The sequence below is a fragment of the Dreissena polymorpha genome, chromosome 2, assembly GCF_020536995.1.
Source record: "Dreissena polymorpha isolate Duluth1 chromosome 2, UMN_Dpol_1.0, whole genome shotgun sequence".
NCBI lineage: Eukaryota > Metazoa > Mollusca > Bivalvia > Myida > Dreissenidae > Dreissena > Dreissena polymorpha.
In genome coordinates, this window is record NC_068356.1 from 32,880,073 (window position 1) to 32,901,571 (window position 21,499).

At 35.4% G+C, this 21,499-nt stretch overlaps 2 protein-coding genes across 3 annotated transcripts in view; one reads left to right on the top strand and one right to left on the bottom strand.

Annotated features, from left to right (window-relative positions):
• LOC127866514 (uncharacterized) overlaps positions 1 to 5,944 on the top strand; it is a 22,550-nt gene extending 16,606 nt beyond the window's left edge. Inside the window, exon 3 of the mRNA XM_052407069.1 lies at positions 4,489 to 5,944. Within this exon, the coding sequence (XP_052263029.1) occupies positions 4,489 to 4,941 (453 nt within the window). The 3' untranslated portion in view covers positions 4,942 to 5,944. The remainder of the gene's footprint in view (positions 1 to 4,488) is intronic.
• LOC127866515 (centromere protein X-like) lies at positions 5,439 to 20,386 on the bottom strand. Of its 2 annotated transcripts, XR_008043024.1 has the most exons (7): positions 20,322 to 20,386; positions 18,211 to 18,413; positions 15,652 to 15,703; positions 13,092 to 13,145; positions 9,250 to 9,281; positions 8,704 to 8,760; positions 5,439 to 6,433 (listed from the first exon to the last, which is right to left on the bottom strand). XR_008043024.1 is itself a non-coding variant. In XM_052407070.1 (6 exons), exons 1-6 carry the CDS (start codon positions 20,340 to 20,342, stop codon positions 6,419 to 6,421), a joined length of 231 nt encoding a protein of 76 aa, XP_052263030.1. In that variant the 5' UTR covers positions 20,343 to 20,382; the 3' UTR covers positions 5,439 to 6,418. The 2 variants fall into 2 exon arrangements, 1 of the variants encoding a protein (XP_052263030.1); XM_052407070.1 differs by lacking the exon at positions 18,211 to 18,413 and having other exon boundaries at positions 20,322 to 20,382.
• Positions 20,387 to 21,499: the final 1,113 nt, after the last annotated feature.

Below are 21,499 nucleotides of genomic sequence, written 5' to 3' on the forward strand. Positions count from 1 at the left end.
TCCAGAATGTATAGCAATTACTGTGCTTAACATACTGAAATGTTGATAGTATTCAATGAAATACGAATGAATATAGAGCATGTTTTAATATGCATGATGTTGTGGACACTTTGATTCCCGATAACGGACACGTCGGATAACGGAGACTTAAAACAAAGTTTGCACATTTGTTGTAGACCGGTGAAATTACCGATGTAGTACCAAGGAAGCAGACATCGAGAGGAACGATATAAGAAAAATAAATTAAAACTTCAAGCTAAAATGGTCAGATTTTAATCCCCAAGATATCGTGTCTGTGATGAATATGCCGTGAAAACAAAATCATAATCATATTACAAAGCGAAAAGAAAAAAAAGAAGCAAATTTTCGGTGAATCGTTTTTAATTGACGTCCGTATAGAACTTGTTAATTATTGCTTGCTTACTGTAACATTATAATCAGCGAATTCTGCATTTCTGGTTCACTAAAAATGTGTGTTATATCTATAAAAAAAGTGTCGGGTAATCGGATAATCGGAAACAGCAATGCCATTGTAATTGAGATGATCGGCTTAAGAAGTGCCCATGAAAATGTAGCATCCGACTCATTAACAGTTTGAATTTCCTCAAATACTTAGTAAACTACAAACTCAACATGTAATATTAATATACATGTTAATCTCTTAATTCAAATATTAAACACATTCTGGATTTATTTCTAAGTATTTTTATTTTATTGAAATATGTACTGATCACCCAGTTCATACTGAGTTTCGATGGAGTTTTATCGTATGTTTTTTTTTAGTCCCCTACCAATTTCACCGGAGGGGACTTATGGTTTTGTCTCCGTCCGTCACACTTTTCTGGATCCTGCGAGAACTTAAAAAGTTCTTAATATTTTTTCATGAAACTTGGAACATGGATAGATGGCAATATGGACATTATGCACGTCATTTCATTTTGTTCCTACGTTAAAATTTCTGGTTGCTATGGCAACAAATAGACTAGAAATACTGCTGAAAATGGTGTTTTTTCTGGATCCTGCAATAACTTTGAAAGTTCTTAATATGTTTTCATGAAACTTGAAACATGGATAGATGGCAATATGAACATTATGCACGTCATTTCATGTTTCTACGTCAAAAATTCTGGTTGCTATGGCAACAAATAGACAAGAAATACTGCTGAAAATGGTGGTTTTCTGGATCATGCGATAACTTTAAAAGTTCTTAATATTTTTTCATGAAACTTGCAACATGGATAGATGGCAATATGGACATTATGCACGTCATTTTCATTTTGTTCCTACGTCAAAAATTCTGGTTGCTATGGAAACAAATAGAATAAAAATACTGCTGAAAATGGTGTTTTTCTGGATCCTGCGATAACTTTAAAAGTTCTTAATACTTTATCATGAAACTTGGAACATGGATAGATGGCAATATGGACATTATGCATGTCATTTCATTTTGTTCCTATGTCAAAAATTCTGGTTGCTATGGCAACAAATAAAAAGAAATATTTTGACAATGGTGGAATTTCTGACAATGGTGGAGCCGGTAGGGGACTTTTATTGCTTGGCAATAGTCTTGTTCTCCATATAATCAACCGTTCTTCCGCGAATTTCTTTCTTCGCAATACGGAGTGCTATACCCTTAATCGGCCCAAAAATATTCCATGACTGAACACTCACTGAACAGAACATAAATGCAAGCAAGCTTAAGAACTAACCTCTTGCGCATTGCTTTTGTTGTTCTCTGTTATCGAAGTGCCCATCCGCACAACCAGCGCGAATAATGCTTTTTTAAACCTCGTCTTTAGTGCGCTTCTGTACGGTTCGCCATAAACAGATTTCCATAGTCTTGCAAAAATACTAGACATAAGCATCACAATATTTTTTATTTTAACGACTTGTTTATTGAATCAATTTGACCAGCAGTCTGTGAAAAGGGGGCTAAATGCATGTGCCTAAAGAATTTTGCCAAGATCCAGTCTAGGCGGAAAGTGTCGTCCGAGAGTTCTCACAGGCTAATTTGGGACGATACTTTAAGCACATGCGTTAAGCCCTGTACTCTCCCTCCAAGCGCGGCTTAAGTTTAGGGTCATTAACAAACAGTTCATTAACATCACAGGTTCTTTTCATATATAGTTAGAAACCAGGAATACAAGCACATACAAACACAATTTAATGATAAAGCAAATATACGTCTTATAATGATCCATCTAAATCTACCGTGTTTCATGTATAGTGCACATAAAGAATTTAATTAAGTTCACGTGGGATCAATACGTTTAATCGAATAACGAGAAATTGATTTAGCCGCTTGCAATATTTGAAATAGACGAATGACACGGCTAAGTGATGTGTCTATGATTACAAATTACCGCATTGATACACGAGATAACATAACCTATGCACCATTATGTTGTGGCTTTATAAAGCTCAACAAAGGCTTTAGAAGTATTTTGCCATGTAGTTATTTTAGGCTTCCAACAAATTAACTTTAAAAGACGGGAAACTTGTATTGAAATTTGATATCGATATTACAAATAAATGAATGTCATCGATGTATACAAATTGCCTTTAGCCCATCTAGACACGTCGACGTGGAACGTATCAAGGAGTCAAGATCTGTGTATAATTGACTTGCATGAAATTTCCCACAAATTCCTGCTTGAAAGCTACCATGCACCTTTTCTTAAGGTGATACACGACGCGTTTATTTAAGCGCTCGTCCATAGAATAAGCCAATTCAATTAAATTTGGCTTTTGTTGCAATTAATGTGAAGGGGGACAAATATTTCACTGGAATGTTTTCTTCGGTTTGGTTTCAGAAATGCATTTAACAATATCTATGCAGACTGTGCTTGAAAACGGAACTAAATTTACACTAAAATCATCCCGATTCACTTCAGTGACATCGCCGGTCATCAACTTACAGAGTCTATACGATATTAAGATTACCAAAATATGAAATCAATGGTGCAGTTTTCAGTGCGCTTTTTATCGTAAAGTTGTTCCATCGAAACGCTTTCTACCATGTTTCATGTTTCTTTTTTAGCAATGACGACTTTTACCGATATTCAGTATTATACATTATTATACATGTACATTGTATATGAAAAAGACATCAAATGGCAAACAAAAGACAACATTGAAAAAAAATCAATATTCGTACGAACATTTCAGAAATGACAAAAATCTATAAGCAAAAAAACAACAACATCGTTTTGTTGTTCAATCTTGGAAATGTGGCTCTTTGTATCAATAACATGTTTCGTAAATTGTTATTGTACCATATGTTGTCAATTTATACAAGTATTCTTTATGTTTGAAACGTCGTCCAAATATTGATGATGGAAAACATTAATTTGATTATTATTCCTTTAACCAAACACAAAAGTTCAACGTATGCTATGAACACGGCCTAATATACATGGGATCAAATTATTATTTGAATTACCATAGTTCAATAATACAATGAGCATACAACGGAAAATTGATTAACTTTCAAAATTAGTAGAAGGTAGGATAGATCAAATCAGTTTGAGCACTGGAAGGCTTGTTATTTCACTATCAAATTAATAACTGTTTAATACGATGTGTGTGGAATTCGATACGCTTTCAATAAGATAGACATTTAAAAAGCCTGGGTTGGCATCATTCGCGGGCAACTGAAAGTTGTCTGAATGCTGGATTTGATACAGCGTAAGCAGAAAATCAGTTGCATGCATTGATCTATTGACGAATTCTTACAAAGGTTCTGGGATTTAGAATCGTAAGAAACAACTGGAAAAATGTTGGTTTAAATCGATGGAAACTTATGCTGAAGAGTAAATCAGGGAGGAAAACGTAAGTAACACGCGATATTACAAATATCGCTATTTGTACATGTCTTTATGACATCATAACGCGTTGCAGCAATGTAACGTTATACTGATTAAAGGTTCAACTCAAACGCGCTGTGATCGTACTTTACAATTTCAGTTCAAATCACGAGTCATGGACGAAAACGAGAATGACAAGGCGTCCCAACGCGCGAACCTTATAGAACAACGCATGTTCGAGATCACTCTCTCCTCCATCAAAACACTGAAGCACGCGACTGCGATAGAGCTGCACAAGTCGCAGAACGAAATGAAGAAGCGACTGCGCAAGTACCGGGACAGACAGCGGGAAATCGTGCGCAATAAAAGGGACAGCCACGAAGATCCAATAGAAGAAATCATCGCGCGACAAATGAAATCAAAGGCTTAAGCCAGGAGAAGGAAAAAGACGCGACCGAAGACTTGTCCGCCGGCGTTACGTAATGCAGACATTTCACCGAAAAGTATAAACGTATCGCCTAGATCACCAATGAGCCGTGACCGCGTTTCTTCCCGAAAGAGTATCGGACTTCCCATTCGTCTTTTCGGCAGTTCATCAAGCGAGAGCGAAGATGAAGATTCGGACTCGAACGTAGAAATCGACGGGTCGTTTATGATTGATCAACAGAAATCAAAGAAAGACCTGCGTCCTAAAACTGCCCTGGACATAGTACGGCGAGGAGTTAGTCTGCAGCAGTTGGCAAATAACGGGCGACTTGGACCGGCCGTGAGACAGATCAGGTATTTTGACGAAGACGAACTGAAAGACCGCGGGCATTTCTACGAGCATTTAGTACAAAAACGGATTCAAACAGAAAAGAACAAGCTTCAAAATCTGAACGGTGCTGTGGCTAAATTCTGTGAAAGTGAAACCATTCAAACAATGACGAGCAATATGAAAGCCAATCGGGCTTTCTTCATTCGCAATTCGAACTGGAATGATAGTGTAAACAATAAACTTCGTAGCCAGAAAGGAGTTTCTGACCCCACAAGAGGTTGCCAGATGGAAGTGAAGCCAAGCACCGCCGCAGGTTTACGAAATCCATCTCGAGCTGTCCTATCCACGTTTAGAATTCCGTCGTACATAGCCACGTAGATACGGTTATTAGTAATTGTAAATTTCACACTACCAAGATTGGAATCGTGGTCTAAATAGGGAACTTATTAGGCTTATTCCGGGAAAACTGACCTGAAAGCATTGCGTAAAGTGTCATCCAAAGTCCGCACAGGTTAATAAGCGACACTTTCCGCCTTGCATGGGTGGATTTTCGTTTCGAAAAGACTGCCATTAAACTAAAAACACAATAAAAGCGGGAGTCCACGAATCCAATCAAGGTACAAATTGTGATAGTAGAAAAGTAACATAATGTATACATGTATTAAAATGTTATTAAACGCATGCTTTTTTAATCCTTTACGAATACATGTGCGTGTAATCCATTATACAATACATGTACTTGTATTTACCTTAAGCATGGAAATACTCCTATTTTTACAAATATTAAATATATTGACATATCATATTATGATTGCATCCTTCATTTGAAGGGAGACTAACGCTTTTACCTTTCTGTAAAACCAGAACTAAATACCTTATGGGTTAGTCATATTTTATGTACAACAAATATGCATTTTTACAGTATTTAACACCATAATACAACATACATGAAGATAACGTTAACAAATGTTCATACATACTATTATTAACAATCATAGATAAGATGAATAAATGTAAACTTAGAGATGTGGACTCTTCCCGTATAGGTATACCTTTTGTACCAATTTAAGTATTGTTTTTTTAAATATCTTTCATATTTTACATAGCATTTTAAGCATACACATGTCTATGTATTTGACTTTGATGATTTATAATACTTTTACACACTGAGATCCAATTGAAACTGCCATATTGTCTGTTTAATTGTTTAAACTTTAGCAATCCAACGCTGAACAACAAAAAATGATCATCACAAGATTAAGAAAAGCCTGAAAACACGTTTAGAAAAAACAATTAGAAGTTCAGAAGTTCGAAGACTTGATATAGAGAATCCAACATTTGTTCATAACCAATACAAGAGTGGGTATCAAGATAACAGCATGCTGGTCACAGAAAAGATGCAAAATAACAGGTAACTATTACACACTCTCATCCACACACACACACATATACATATAAACAAAAATACCATGCATGTATGTGAAATAAATGTAAACATGTACATTTGAGGCTCACTCTGTGGAAATGGGACTTAATTCATGTGCGTATAGTGTCGTCCCAGAGCAGTCCGCACAGGCTAATCAGGGATGACACTTTCCGCCTTAACCGGATTTTTGCTAAGAAGGGGCTTTTTTAAAACATAAAATACATTAAGTCAGTCGGAAATTTTCGTAGATTATTAGCCTGTGCAGACTGCAAAGTCTGGGACGACACATTACACACATGCAGAAAGCCCCGTTCCAAGAGAACAGCTCAATAATATATTGTTCACAAGTTTTATCAGGATATCACCAATGGTTAAGAGTACAACTGCTCCCATCACTGTCCAACCGGAAGGGGGTTTTAGGACTGTCACTCAAAAGTCAAGCAGCTGCAAATACAACCAAGAATTTTGTTACTGTGAAACCAATATCTTTAGGGACACATAATTTTTCGTGGATTTTAGTGGGTCCAATCAACCACGAAATCAAATATTAAATAAACATATACGTACAAAGTCTTTTATCAAACATTAAAAAGGCTACGAATTTACTATCATTGAATATGCCACATTTTACGAATCCACGAAATTCTATATCAACGAAATTTACTGAAAGCATGTGAATGTACTTACAGACAAAAGTCTGCTATTGTTCTATTATATGTGGATGATATGGTACATGTACTTTCTATACAAAGAATTGCATTATTCGTGCATACATCACAGGATACAGTGGGCGGACGTGACAACGCCAGTAATTATCCAATAAAGGGAAGATGTATCTTGTTAAGGCACATCAGCAAGGACTAGCAAGGGTTTTCTGACCTTTACTACATGTACATTACTTCTGAGCCAAAAAAGCATGAAAGGTGATGTACACATTTAGGCACAGGTGTACCCCTGATTTGGAAATTCTGACACAGGGATATCACTGTGTTTAAAGACCCTAGGGAAAGGCTAACAGATGGCCCTTAATATCAGGATATGAACAAGTTTGTGAGTTATTTCACATGAACCTCTTGTAAACCAAGGTGGTTCCTTACAATTCCTACGTTGTTAGCATGGGTAGTCCCCTTCAACCACCAATGCAAGCCCCAACCCCCTTGTGACATATACGAATAATGCAATAATGATCTCAAGATGGCCTTAGAGCCTCATGTCTTCTGCAAAATGGGTCAATTACTTAAAAAATGTCAATGGAAACATTTCACATACATAATTTGAGATAATTGTACAGTGCACACAACATGTAGATTTGAATACATGTGTAATTTACCTTTAAGTATGATATGATGGTGAGACTAATGTATGCCCTTTGATTATCATCTCAAAGATATGGAGCAGAAACGAAAATGTTAAGGACAAAGACAGATAAAGGCATTCTTAAAAGGCTATAACCACCGACTGCTTCGTGGCGGAGTAGATTGGTAACTAATAAAAATGTAGCTGTAATATGTAGACCTAGTGAAGTATAAAGGTGTGGACAGATTAACATCGGAGACAACAAACTGACGAAATGCGCATGATCACGAGGATATTCCTACCAATGGCGCTGGATGTACACAAACCTTACAAAGGACAGATGCTATCAAAACATACCTAAGCAGTTAACCATGGCAAAGGCTATTTGGATTGTCATTGTAAACCATAGATGTTTCTTTTATTTAAAGATAATTAAACCTTTGAATGAAAAGTGGAAAAACTATTAAAAAACTAACATGGTGTGGAAATTACTTAGATTTATTTTTTAATACATGTCCATATTTCGAGAAAATAAATTTGTTATGGGATTATGCCAATTTAAACTATTTAAGCTAGTAGGCCACTTATATGCATGCAAGTTATAATATCACATGTTTATAGGAACAGTAATACATGCTGAACTATTATAATTATTAATCAAGGATACATACCAGCTGAGAAAGTATTAATTAAGAACACATACCAGCTGAGGAAAATATTAATCAATGACACATACCAGCTGAGGAATGTATTAATCAATGACACATACCTGCTGAGGAAAGTATTAATCAAGGACAAATACCAGCTGAGAAAAGTATTAATCAATGACAAATACCAGCTGAGGAAAGTATTAATCAATGACACATACCAGCTGAGGAAAGTATTAATCAATGACACATACCAGCTGAGGAAAGTATTAATCAATGACACATATCAGCTGAGGAAAGTATCAATCAAGGAAAAATACCAGCTGAGGAAAGTACTTATCAATGACAAATACCTGCTGGGGAAGTATTAATCAAGAACAAATACCAGCTTGGGAAGTATAATCAAGGACACATACCTGCTGGGGTAGTTTTAATAAAGGACACATACCCGCTGAGGAAATTTGTATCAATGGCACATACCAGCTAAGACAGTATTAATCAAGGACACAAAACAACTGAGGAAAGTATTAATCAAGCACACATATCATCTGAGGAAAAATTAATCAAGCACACATACCAGCTTCAGAAGTATTAATCAAGGACACATACATGTACCTGCTGGGAAAGTATTAATCAAGGACACATATCAGCTTAAGAAAGATAAAGGACACATAACAGCTGAGCAAGTATTAATCAAGGGCATATACCAGCTGAAAAAGTATCAATCAAGGACATATACTAGCTGAGAAAGTATAAATTAAGGACGCATACCAGCTGAGGAAGGATCTTTTCAAACTGCTCTAGTGTGACCTCATCCTCTCCATCTTTCTGAAAATAAAAGCATCTTAACATTTTTGTGTTATCTGGAAGATTACATATACAGGGCTTTTATTTTTGGTTTGGGGAAGGGGTCTGGCTTTCAGTTTGGGAAAAAAAGACAAAACTGAGAAAGTGGAAAACATTTCCCAAAGTTAGCTTGAAATTTGGAGAAAATTGCACCATTTTAAAGAAATTATCTTTGGGGATGGGATCTTTCTATTGAGGGAAGGGGCCTATGTCAGATGTTTTCTAAAGAAGGAAAACAAGCCCTGATATAGCATAACTCCAATGATATTTTGCATACAATAATCACAGGCATTACTAAATAGTATTGGTTTTACCCAGGAAACAGTTAAAATTTAGGCATTTTGTTTTTATAAAAAAAATAAGGCTTTAAAACTGATTTTTATATGCTCTTTTTGTACAACAATAAAATTATAATAAATTTTTTCAAGTTCATGATCAACATATTGCATGTTAATAAAACTGGTCTCTCACCTTAGCTTGTTTGGCAGTTCTAGTAATTGCTTCTGTGAAAAGAAAACAGGTATGAACATGAGATATTTAAACCAAGAGAAGTAAAACATAAACAAGAGTCCCGCAGTCGGAGACATATGACCCACAAACAGGGCTTTGAACTAGTGACCCTAATTTCAATAGGGGTCATCTACTGTCCAAGGCCAATGTACAAGTGAAGTATCAATCCAATCGGTCAATTCGTTGAAAAATTATTGATCAGAAACAATTTTCACACTTATGTTAACAGGGACCTTGACCTTTGACCTAGTGACCCCTATTTCAAATGCACATGGGAAGTATCAAGCCAATCGGTGGATTTGTTGTCAAGTTATTGATCAGAAACAATTTTCCCACTTATTGTGACAGTGACCATGACCCTAGTGTGCCCAATTCCAATAGGGATCATCTACTGTCCAAGCCCAATGCACATGGGAAGTATCAAGCCAATCGGTCAATTTGTGGACGAGTTATTGATCAGAAACGATTTTTCACATTTATTGTGATTGTGACCTTTGACCTAGTGACCCCAATTTCAATAGGGGTCTTCTACTGTCCAAAGCCAATGCACATGTGAAGTATCAAGCTAATCGGTCAATTTGTTGATCAGTTATTGATCAGAAACGATTTTCACACTTATTGTGACAGTGACCTTGATCTTTGCCCTAGTGAAGCCAATTTCAATAGGGGTCATCTACTTCCCAAGACTAATGCACATGTGACGCATCAAGCCAATCGGTGGATTTGTTGAAGAGTTATTGATCAGAAACGATTTTCCCACTTATTGTGAGTGACCATTACCCTTAACCTAGTGTGCCCAATTTCAATAGGGGTCATCTACCAAGGCCCTTGCTACACTTTCGGGATTGGGGCGGGGGCCCTTAGAGGGGGGAATTTCGCGTCGTTTTGGGAAAAAAGGGGAATTTTAGAAGATCTTTTCACCAACCATTCAACACTTAAAATTGCTATAGCAATGTAATTTACATAAATATACATTTAATCAAAGGTTAAAAGCACCATACCAGCTTGCAATAAAGGTATAAAAGTAAAAAAAATAAAATAAGTAAATAAATTTTTGGAGGGGGGAATTTTTTAGCAGAAATAGGGCGAACAAAGTATACTATTTTAAGGGGGGAATGGGGCTGAATTTTGGCCCCAAAAACGGCCAAACAGTCCCTGTCTACTGTCCAAGGCCAATGCATATGTGAAGTATCAAACAAATTGGTCAATTCGTTGGTCAGAAACCATTTTCACACTGATTGTGATAGTGACCTTGACCTCTGACCTAGTGACCCCAATTTCAATAGGGGTCTTCTACTGTCCAAGGTCAATGCACATATTAAGTATTAAGCCAATCTGTAAATTCTTTTTTCAGTTATTGATCGGAAACGATTTTCACACTTAATGTGATAGTGACCTTGACCTTTGACCAAGTGACCCCAATTTCAAAAATTTCAATCTGCTGCTGTCAAGGCCAATGCACATGTGAGGTATCAAACCAATTGGTCAATCCGTTGATGAGTTATTGATCGGAGACAAACCGGTCTACAGACAGACCGACATCCAGCAAAACAATATGCCCCTCTTCCTCTTCCATAATAACACTGTGACATAGACCTTAATTTTTTTATCTCAAAGCCAATCAGGGTCTCTTGTCTCAGCATTATAAAACTAGAGCTTTGTCACAGACGTGACAAATACCCCCAAATGCCGCATTGACACAGAATATTTTGCATATTGTATTCACAAAAAACAGGGGACACCATGCTCAATGTTTAAAATGCACTAAGTGACCTCATGACCTAGTTTTTTATCCGGTATGGCCCATGTTCAAACTTCACCTACACATCATCTAGATACAACTTCTGACCAATTGTGGTGAAGATCGGATGAAAACTACTTGAATTAGAGAGCGGGCACCATGCTGAATGTGTAAAACGTACTACGGTTAGTGACCCCGTGACCTAGTTTTTGATCTGGCATGGCCCATGTTCGAACTTGGCCTTAAGATCATCTTGATACAACTTCTGACCAGGTTTGGTGAAGATCAGATGAAAACTTCTTGAATTAGAGAGCAGACAACATGCTGAATGTTTAAAAAGCACCAAGTGACCCCGTGACCTAGTTTTTGACCCGGCAGTATACCCATATTCAAACTTGACCTAGACATCATCTTGACACAACTTCTGAACAAGTTTGGTGAAGATCCGATGAAGACTACTTGAATTTCAGAGCAGACACCATGCTCAATGTTTAAAACGCACCAAGTGACCCCGTGACCTAGTTTTTGACCAGCCATGACCCATGTTCGAACTAGGCCTAGACATCATCTAGATTCAACTTCTGACTAAATTTGGTGAGGCTCGGATGAAAACTACTTGAATTAGAGAGCCAACCATGATCAATGTTTAAATCGCACTAAGTGACCCTGTGACCTAGTTTTTGACCCGGCATGACCCATATTCGAACTTGACCTTAACATCATCTATATACAACATCTGACCAAGTTTGGTGAACATCGGACAAAAACAACTTGAATTAAAGAGCCGACACTTAATAAGGACCGACCGACAGACAGACAGACCGACAGACAATCTCACTCCTATATACCCGCTAAACTTCGTTTGTGGGGGTATAATAATTGCTACCCATACATGGTAAATATGTACTCAAAATATTGAAGAGACTTTGTTTATGTTTCTGGCCCCTTTGACCATGACCTCTCATTGGTTTACCTCAAAATACTGTTTGGATGAAAAGTTCAAAGCCATCTATACACATTGTGGGAAAACAAATTCTATATTACAATTGTCTGTATCCTTAAGCATTTACCTATTGCCAGTATTGGCCTCAAAATTGATAGACGTATTTCTTGCCTAAAAACTACATGCAAGCCAATGAGATTAGGTTAGGCCAGTTAGGATGAAGTTAAATGCGTCCTGTATCGTTTACTTTTTATATATTTTAGAAATGTGAACAAGTACTTATGTTTTGGGGGCTTAGTCCAAGCTCATTATAACTGTGATACACCCTTGACTTAAAAATAAGGGAAAATATATCTCACTAACACGCGTGCACCCTTAACTAAAAGATCAGGGAAAAGAGATCAAGCTGAAACACCCTTAACATAGAGATAAAGAGATTTGGGTTTGAACACATTTATAGTTACAAGCCGCTTTTAACATTACTTTTGACCTCAAAATCAATGTATGTCTTCCTTTCTTCCAAAGTAACCCAAATACATGTATACCCGGGTAATACTACATGGAATGATCATTTGTCAAACAAATTGTGTGGAAATGACTCAAAAACAAGCTGCTGTGACAGTCACCTTAACCTGTTGACCTAAAAATAACGGGCATGGGCCTTACCCTCAAGAAACCAGTATGCCAGTGCGGATTATCATGGCCTATTAGGTAAAAGCTTTCAGCAGAATTATATAAGGTAGAAATTGGAAAAGTCTCAGACAGACAAACTTAGTTTGACAAGAACAAAGCAAAGCAATAATCACACATTTTGGTCAACCTAAAGGCATAACTGCAGACATTGTGTAGTCATTGAAAAACAAGCTATTTTACCTGTTTCATTTAGAGTGAATAACTCACCGAGACATCCAAATACTTTTTGGCAAATAAAGATACAACATATAAATAGAATGGATAAACTGATTTTGACAAAATGTATTTGCAATGACCTGACCATTCCTCCAAATCTTGAGTAGCATGCTGAACCTGTATTGATTCAACCTTGATATTTAAAATTAACTTAGTTTGATTAATTGATTATGTTTGACTTGAAACTTAAAAACAACAAAGGTGAGATACCTTGAACAAAAATTGTTATAACTTCTGTAAGCAGTGACAAGGCTTCTGTATTCACTGAAATCAAAAAAATGAGCATTTAATTTAAACAGGCTTTTTTGAATATTAAAAAAATCAATTCATCTGCATTCATTTGGCTATAAATTGCTGTGTTGGCAAATTGTGACAATAACATTTGAATAAATACTTTAAATAATAGATTTATCCTTGTTCATTGTTCAGTATGCCATTGACAAGAATATCTATTGAATTTGCTGTCCTAAGAAGACACCCTTCAATGACTTAGTCATTAATAAGGGCTACATTCCCTGGATTTTTCTTTAAATTTATGGTGCTCCCCTTTCCAAAAAAAACAAACAAGAGATGTGTTTGTCAGAAACACAATGCCCCCTATTGCGCCGCTTTGAAATAAAATTTCAATATATCATTTGGCAGGTTTAGAAATTATCTCCCTTTTAAAGCTTATTACATCCCTTGGATTGTATTTTTTTACTTTTGACCTTGAAGGATGACCTTGACTTTTCACCACTCAAAATGTGCAGCTTCATGAGATACACATGCATGCCAAATATCAAGTTGCTATCTTCAATATTCAAAAAGTGGTGACCAAACTTTAACGAAGGGTAAAGTTTTAGAAAAGGAAAAAACAATTATATTTGACCTTTGATCTTGAAGGATGACCTTGACCTTGACTTTTCACCACTCAAAATGTGCAGCTCTATGAGATACACATGCATGCCAAATATGAAGTTGCTATCTTCAATATTGCAAAAGGTATCAAACTTTAACCAAGGTTAAAGTTTTGGGACAGAATGACAGACAGGCCAAAAACAATATACCCCCTATCATTTGAAGAAGGGGCATAAAAATACAATGATATTTGACCTTTGACCTTGAAAGATGACCTTGACTTTTCACCACTCAAAATGTGCAGCTCCATGAGATACAAATGCATGCCAAAAATCCAGTTGCTATCTTAAATATTGCAAAATATATGAGCAAGGTTATAGTTTTTGGACAGACACACAGACAAACATAATGACAGACAGACAGGCGAACTGAAATAGGCAAGGTAGATGCGTCAGGATGAAATATGAACAGAAAAGACAATGTTGTTAAGAAAATGTTAGTAAGTAAGAAAGAGATTGCATGGAGAAATGAAATTATTTTTTTATATTTTTTTACCTTTGACCTTGAAGGATGACCTTGACCTTTCAGCACTCAAAATGTGCAGTTCCATGAGATACATGTACACATGCATGCTAAATATCAAGTTGCTATCTTCAATAATGCAAAAGTTATTGCAAAACTTTAACGAAGGTTAAAGTTTTGGGACACACACAATGAATGAATGACAGACAGACAGGCCAGAAACAATATGCCCTCGATCTTTTGATCCGGGGCATAAAAATTTCGTGACAATTGACCAAACAGGGGCACTGTCTCACCAGGACACCTATAATGATCAATGACATTTCACTTTTACATAAGCCAGTTGTCAGTACATGTAAATAACTTACACAAACTCTAAATTTCTTGCCAATATTTACAATACATGACATAGTTAATGTGTTTAAGAATCTCAAGAACACAAATTTTCTCCATTTTCCAGAAGAAAACCCACATGCAAGGACTGCACAAAGTAAAAACTGGGGTGTCTCGGTATGCCTCCAGTTGATGTCCAATCAGGACAGGGTAACTCAATTGAAACGTGTTTAATTCATGGACCAAGATGTGCCCGGATTGAGCACTATTCTGATTCAACCAAATTGCCAATCAACTATAAATTTAGATTGAAGCATTATGTCCAATGTATTTCCTGAAAATCAGCGGAAAACAAAAGCACATTAATTTGAAACAACAATCTGTAATGGTAGTATACTATTTGTTGTCGGTGTTTTGACAGGTTTTTCAACCTATGATTGTATAATACATTGTATCTTTTAACTTTAATGGGCCATGAAATACTAATGCAGTTGGCTCTTATTTCGGTATGATACATATAACGATAGCAATAAGCGACCCCCTATCATAAAAACACCATGGTTTGAATGCCAGATAAAGTCAATAATTTGCATAGAAATCTCTGATAAGGTGCCAAAAACAACACTGTAACATGGAGAAGTACAAGTTGGTTGTAAATAGGGAGCATTACAGGGATAAGCGATGGTAAGTTTTAGCCAGACAGAGCATAAATAGCGAAGTTTATTGCGAACTAACAGAAAGTATGTCTTTTTTTCCGAATGTCAGGACAAATTGTTTCATATACGGACGCTGGGACAAACACCCCAAAGCAGGACTGTCCCATCAAGATGGGTACGTCTGGCAATCCTGCATGTATGGAAATATTTATTATACTTCAAGTACATTAGTTAAAAATCTGTACTTAAATTAATTTAAGCCTATAAGCAGTACATGTACTTGGTGCTCTGGGGCAGATCTAAAGAACGCTCCCAAGATGGGGATCAAACCCTTGACCTCCCAGTCACTAGGCGGACACCATATCCATTACACCACGGCGACCTTACTTCAACTGACTTAATAAAACAAATACTCGGCTTACTTTTTGTCTTTTCATCTTTAAAATATTGTTGCATAATACTCTGCACAGTTTTCTGAAAGGAAAAAAAGACAAAAGTAAGAGATTTAATTTTAATAGATTTACACTACCTGAGAATAAGTACACTCAAAATCATTGGTGCCCGCTGGATTTTGTTTATAAACAATCCTGCGTGACCTACTCACAGGAGGGAAGCCCATAGTATTTTTTTTTTAGTGATCAACATGAAATATCTCTATGTGGACACACTTTTGTCCGACCAAACAATTTTGGAAATGGGTCAATTTCTGAGGGCTGGTGTGGAAATACTGCTAGATCAATGGTACTGCATGATGTTAATTTTTTTCCTGATAAATTATTTTATTAGCTTTCGAAAACAACCAGTGTGTAGTTGATTCGTTTAAAATTCTTCGAGTTACATGGTTTACAGTAAAGATGGTGTAGTTTTACGGCAAATGAAGTTGCACTCCTTGTTTCTATAATAGCATATATATTTATTTTTTTTAATATTAATAATAATACTATAGCTTCCCTCCTGTGGACATACCTATTTCATATCTTTAATTCCATATATTTAAATTGTTATATAAGGCTTAAAGCAAAATAAGCCTTTTTTCAGTGAAGCCAGGCTTTGAAGGCATTTTTAAGAAAAGTTTCTTTTTACAATCATATTTCTGATTATGTTTTCATTTCAATAGGTTTTGCTCTTTCTATGTGAAAATTTCAGATAAAACGTCAAACTTGTTTGGAAATTCTGAAACTTTAAAGTTGCCTAAACTTGCAAAAAACTGCCATTTTAGCGTGACATTTATTTTTTGTTAAATAAGAAATGCATGTTTAAAGATATTTTAGTATCATATTAAATTATTTTTGTATTTATACTGTAGAAAGACTATCTGTCTTTTTCAGAAATCATTTTGAGAGAAAAAACAAGCATTTTCTAATTTTAAATGTTTTTTAAAAATATACTGACTCAATTGAGGCCAAAAGAGCATTTTCAAACCTTTATTATACATGTGTATATTGCATGAAATAAACTATACAGGCAGCTTTAAATGTATGTAACCTTTCTATTTCACTAGACATTAGGCACCATCTAAAGATGGTATCCTAACCTTTGTCATTACATTTCCTGTATTCTAGAGATGTGTGTCCTAAAATGCACAAAATGTGTCCCAACAGTCACGGTTTGACGGTGTGTCTCTTCTAATGCTCACTGTTTGACAACCATAGCAGATTTCTATGAAAAAGCTATCTTAACTTATTCTTAAGACCCTAACAGAGGTAAACATATTCAGTCAAACTTATATGCTGACAAGTATCAACTGTACATTGCCTGGAATATGTGTCCCAATAGTCACGGTTTTTGTCCTAACAGTCACGGCTGATTAAAGTGCCTCTATTTCTGCTTTAAAGGGATCTTTTCACGCTTTGGTAAATTGACAAAATTGAAAAAAGTTGTTTCAGATTCGCAAATTTTCGTTTTAGTTATGATATTTGTGAGGAAACAGTAATACTGAACATTTACCATGGTCTAATATAGCCATTATATGCATCTTTTGACGATTTTAAAACCTAAAAATTATAAAGCGTTGCAACGCGAAACGATTGAATAATTTGGAGAGTTCTGTTTTTGTCGTTAAATTTTGTGAAACTAGGAAGATTGCTTATATAAGGTATAAAATACGTCAAGTATGTAAACTCGGTGGAATAGCTCAGTAGGCTAAAGCGTTTTTACTTCAGGACTATGGCAGGACTCCAGGGGTCACTGGTTCGAAACCTGCTCCGGGCAATGTTCTTTTCCTTTTTTTAATTTTATTCTTGATTTTTTACTGGAGCTTTTACGATCCAATGTTTACATTTATCAATATAAAGCATTTAATGAATAAGTTAAAAAATGCCAAAATCTGTGAAAAGGCCCCTTTAACATCACCCTAAATAAAAGCATGCATGTCATTGTCTTCATTGAACATCCATTGAGAGAATAAGACTGGTCTTTGACCTTTCAGGTTTATCAATTCATCATAATAACTATAGAAACTTTTTGTCCCAACAGTCACGGCTGATTTACTATACACGGATCACAAAATTTTAATGAACCCCAAATGTAATACTCTGTGGTCCACATGATTCTCAAACCTCAGCTATAATAATTTTGTTACATTGTAGTGTAAAATATGCATAAATACACACAAAATAATGGTCTTCATGCAATGGAACATGTCTGGAACAGTCACATTTATATATTTAATAAACTCTTAAAAATATTAACACTAAACCGTTAAATACTTCAACAGAAATTATTTTTCTTACTGCTTTGGTTTTCATCTTGCATAAAATAATTAAAAATATAGATCTTCTAGGTACATTTGATTAAATACTGAATTACAATGTATAAAATGGCAATAAATTAAGTAGGAAGTGCAACATAATATTGGGTTTATACTTATTTTTCAAAAACTGAAATACAAGATTACTGTCCTTTCCCGCCAAATAGAACGGTATATTGTGTAAATGTATAAAAGAGCAAGAATTCTCCTCCATTACACTAATAACTCGTACTTCATATGTAACTTCTCATTTTTGTACCAACAGTCATGGATGTAGTGAAACAATTTGTGGCATCATATCTCAATCAAAGCGCTGAAGGCACTGTAGGTGTCCGCTGTTGTAAAATGTCGTCCTTGATTAGCTTGTGCGCATTGCACAGGCTAATCAGTATGCACAGGCTAATCTTATTTGACATGCATTAAGCCCCGTTTTCCCTGAAAGCAGTCAATATGTACAAATTTCAATGATAAACACTAGACTGGCCAATCTCGTCTTGCAAGCTGTTAAACACTATAAGTCATATAAACCCTCTGCAGTGTACCAGTGGTGAACTATAAACAGGCAAATGTGGTGGTTATCTTTCCATTTGTCATCTGCTGCAACAGAACACTTGGAAGAACTTTATTTTTTACAGAAAGTCACGCTTATTTTGCTTTAGGCCATAACTGGTTCATTGTTACTTTGAATGGAATGTCAGATCTTTGTTTATTCATTTTTAATTTAATGTACGTACTATTTAACCTATAAACAGGGTATCTAACGGACATAAATGTAAACAACATGGAACTACTGGTCATGTACGTAATTCCGGCCTGTACGTAAAAAATCGGCCACCTATGTAAAATCATTTTCATGATCTTAACGCACATATTTTGTTTTTATTTAGAAAAATCAACGTGAAAACCATCCCTACTCTCAATATTTTGCAAATGTAAGAACCACATCACTGTAAACTTTTGTGTTAAAATGTCACAACTATAGCAGGAAATATTTGGCTCGTGGGGAAAGTGATGTCATCATTTGTTTCAACAATTATATTCATATAAGAAACAAATATATTTGATAAAATTATTTTTATTTTATCTAATAAACTTAAATTAAAGTTTTACCAATTAATTGTACAAAAAATTATATTCAAAACATAAAAGTCAGAACCTAAATATATTTTTTAATATATGAATTACCTCCCTTTATAAGAATATTACTAGATTACATGTTTTAATATTATATATAAGCGTTTACTAATAATCAGCACTGAAGTCAACTTTTTAAACAAAATGTGTTTACTTTTTTAGCTATGTTTGAAAAAATTTATTAAACACATTCAAAAAAAATATTTTTTTTTCATGAATTAGCAGTTTCCCATTGTTTATATTTATTAAAATAGGTAGGGGGAGTAACTGGTATAATAATTTCGCATTTATTTTAAATTTCAAGTCAAAAATTTTAATAGTATAAACATTGATTAATACTCTGAATTTGAGGACATTTGTCAAAAGATAATGCTTTGTAATTTTATCTGCAGATCAAACTGAAAAGTGGCCGATTTTTTAGGTACATTTAACCTACGAAAATGGATAGTTTACATGTCATCATTTTCTGTTCATTAAGTAACATTCACCGATCTAATTCTATTTAAATTTTCATGCTAGGTTAGTTTTGAACCCAGGATTATATATGTGAAGTTTAGTTTCAACCAGTTGCCTAACACTAAAGATTTTTCTTAAATAGTCCCAAAAGTGGCCGGAATTACGTACATGACCAGTATGATGGCAAAACTGAAAAAGGTGTTGTTTTTGTTTCTACTGCTGTTTAATTTGAAGGATTATCTTCTTAAAGAAGCAATTATCCAATGAAGATTACGAAGTTAAGTTCGTTATATTTGTTTGTTAAATCATTTATCTGATATATTAGGATGGTTTTAGACCCAAGTAAATATTCCCTTATAAGTACTGTGATGCAGGCTAAAACATTTTAAGTAGTAGGCCTAGGGTAACTTAATGTTTTATCATCTGGGCTGCAAACCTTAAACATATTCGACAACAATATCATTCAGTACGTCTTAATTTGAAACTAACAGCAATTGGCGAACGTTCGCTTTAACTGAACGCACTTAATAAATCCATAATCTCATTTTATGATCTACAGTAGTGTTACGAAAACAAAACATCCGAATTCATTACAGTTGTTTAATGCATAACAAAATCCGTGATTTACTTGAATAATTAAACACAGTAAAGACAATCAAAATAAAGAGCGAACACAATTTACGTAAAACCATAGAAAAAACACAGAAATAAAGCTTAAAACAAATGACTGAGAACATGTTATCAATCAAGAACCTGTTTAAAGGTAGCCGCCATTTTTTGGTTGAGATAAACACTGACTGGAGGTCACAATATACTAAACATTTTCCCTATATAATTCACTGAAAAAGCGACAATTTTGAGCAATAATAAATGCAACATTTTGTACAAAGATATCCTCATTACCATACCTTTTCTTTAAGGCCATTCTAAGCTGAATCGATTTATGCAAGTACACATTAAATTCCAGAGGGCGACAATGCGATAGTACGATGGCGACAATGCGATAGTACGATGGCCACAATGCGACAACGCAATAGTACGATGGCGACAATGCGACAGTGCCATAGTACGATGGCAACAATTCGATAGTCATATCGTACTGTCGCCATCGTATCATCGCATTGTCGCCATCGCCCTATTGCGTTATCGTATTGTTGTAATCGTATGATCGCATTGTCGCCATCGTACTATCGCACTGTCGCCATATCGCACTGTCGTCATCTTATTATCGCAGTGTTGCCATTGTACTACCGCACTTTCGTATTATCGCATTGTCGCCATCGTACTATCGCGTTATCGTAGGCCTACTGTCGCCATCGTATTATCACATTGTCGCCAGCGTACTAGCGCACTGTCGCCATCGTATTGTCGCACTGTCGTCATCGTACTATCGCATTGTCGCCATCGTACTATCGCACTATCGCATTGTCGCCCTCTTGATTTTAATGTGTAACCACGATGGCCCTAACAGCATTCCATAATGTTAAGATATAATCATCAAATTGACCACAAATAATCAAATTCTATCAAATATATAACCCTTCAAAATCATCGCAAAACTCCCAATTTACGCCCTCGTTAGGGTAGGATATTACAAAACAATATCGGATATTTGTTAACTATTTTAATGCAAAATACCGCTGGAAACAATGCAACTATGAATGCTAACACGCTTTGTACATTAATTATGTTACTAAAAAATGTTGTTACTTATTTTTTAATTTATTCATTCATGGTTTCGTTTTTGGGAAAGTATATCTCTCATAATGAGGCATTTATTATTTAATTAAAAAAAGGTATTCTTACAGTAAAGCTGATGTTTGTGTATGCGGGTCCTTTTATATAAACTGATTGATAAGATTGCACATGAATACATATAGAGTTCCATTGAGTTTATAATAAACATACACAGGAAGCTTGCTATTGGTAAC

Excerpts from the sequence above, each read along its gene's own strand:
- LOC127866515 (XM_052407070.1), bottom strand. The coding sequence starts at position 20,342 with ATGGCGGCTACCTTTAAACAG. Across the intron at positions 15,704-20,321 it reads TGGCGGCTACCTTTAAACAG|AAAACTGTGCAGAGTATTAT; the intron begins GTTCTTGATTGA and ends TTTTCCTTTCAG. Across the intron at positions 13,146-15,651 it reads TAAAGATGAAAAGACAAAAA|TGAATACAGAAGCCTTGTCA; the intron begins GTAAGCCGAGTA and ends TTTTGATTTCAG.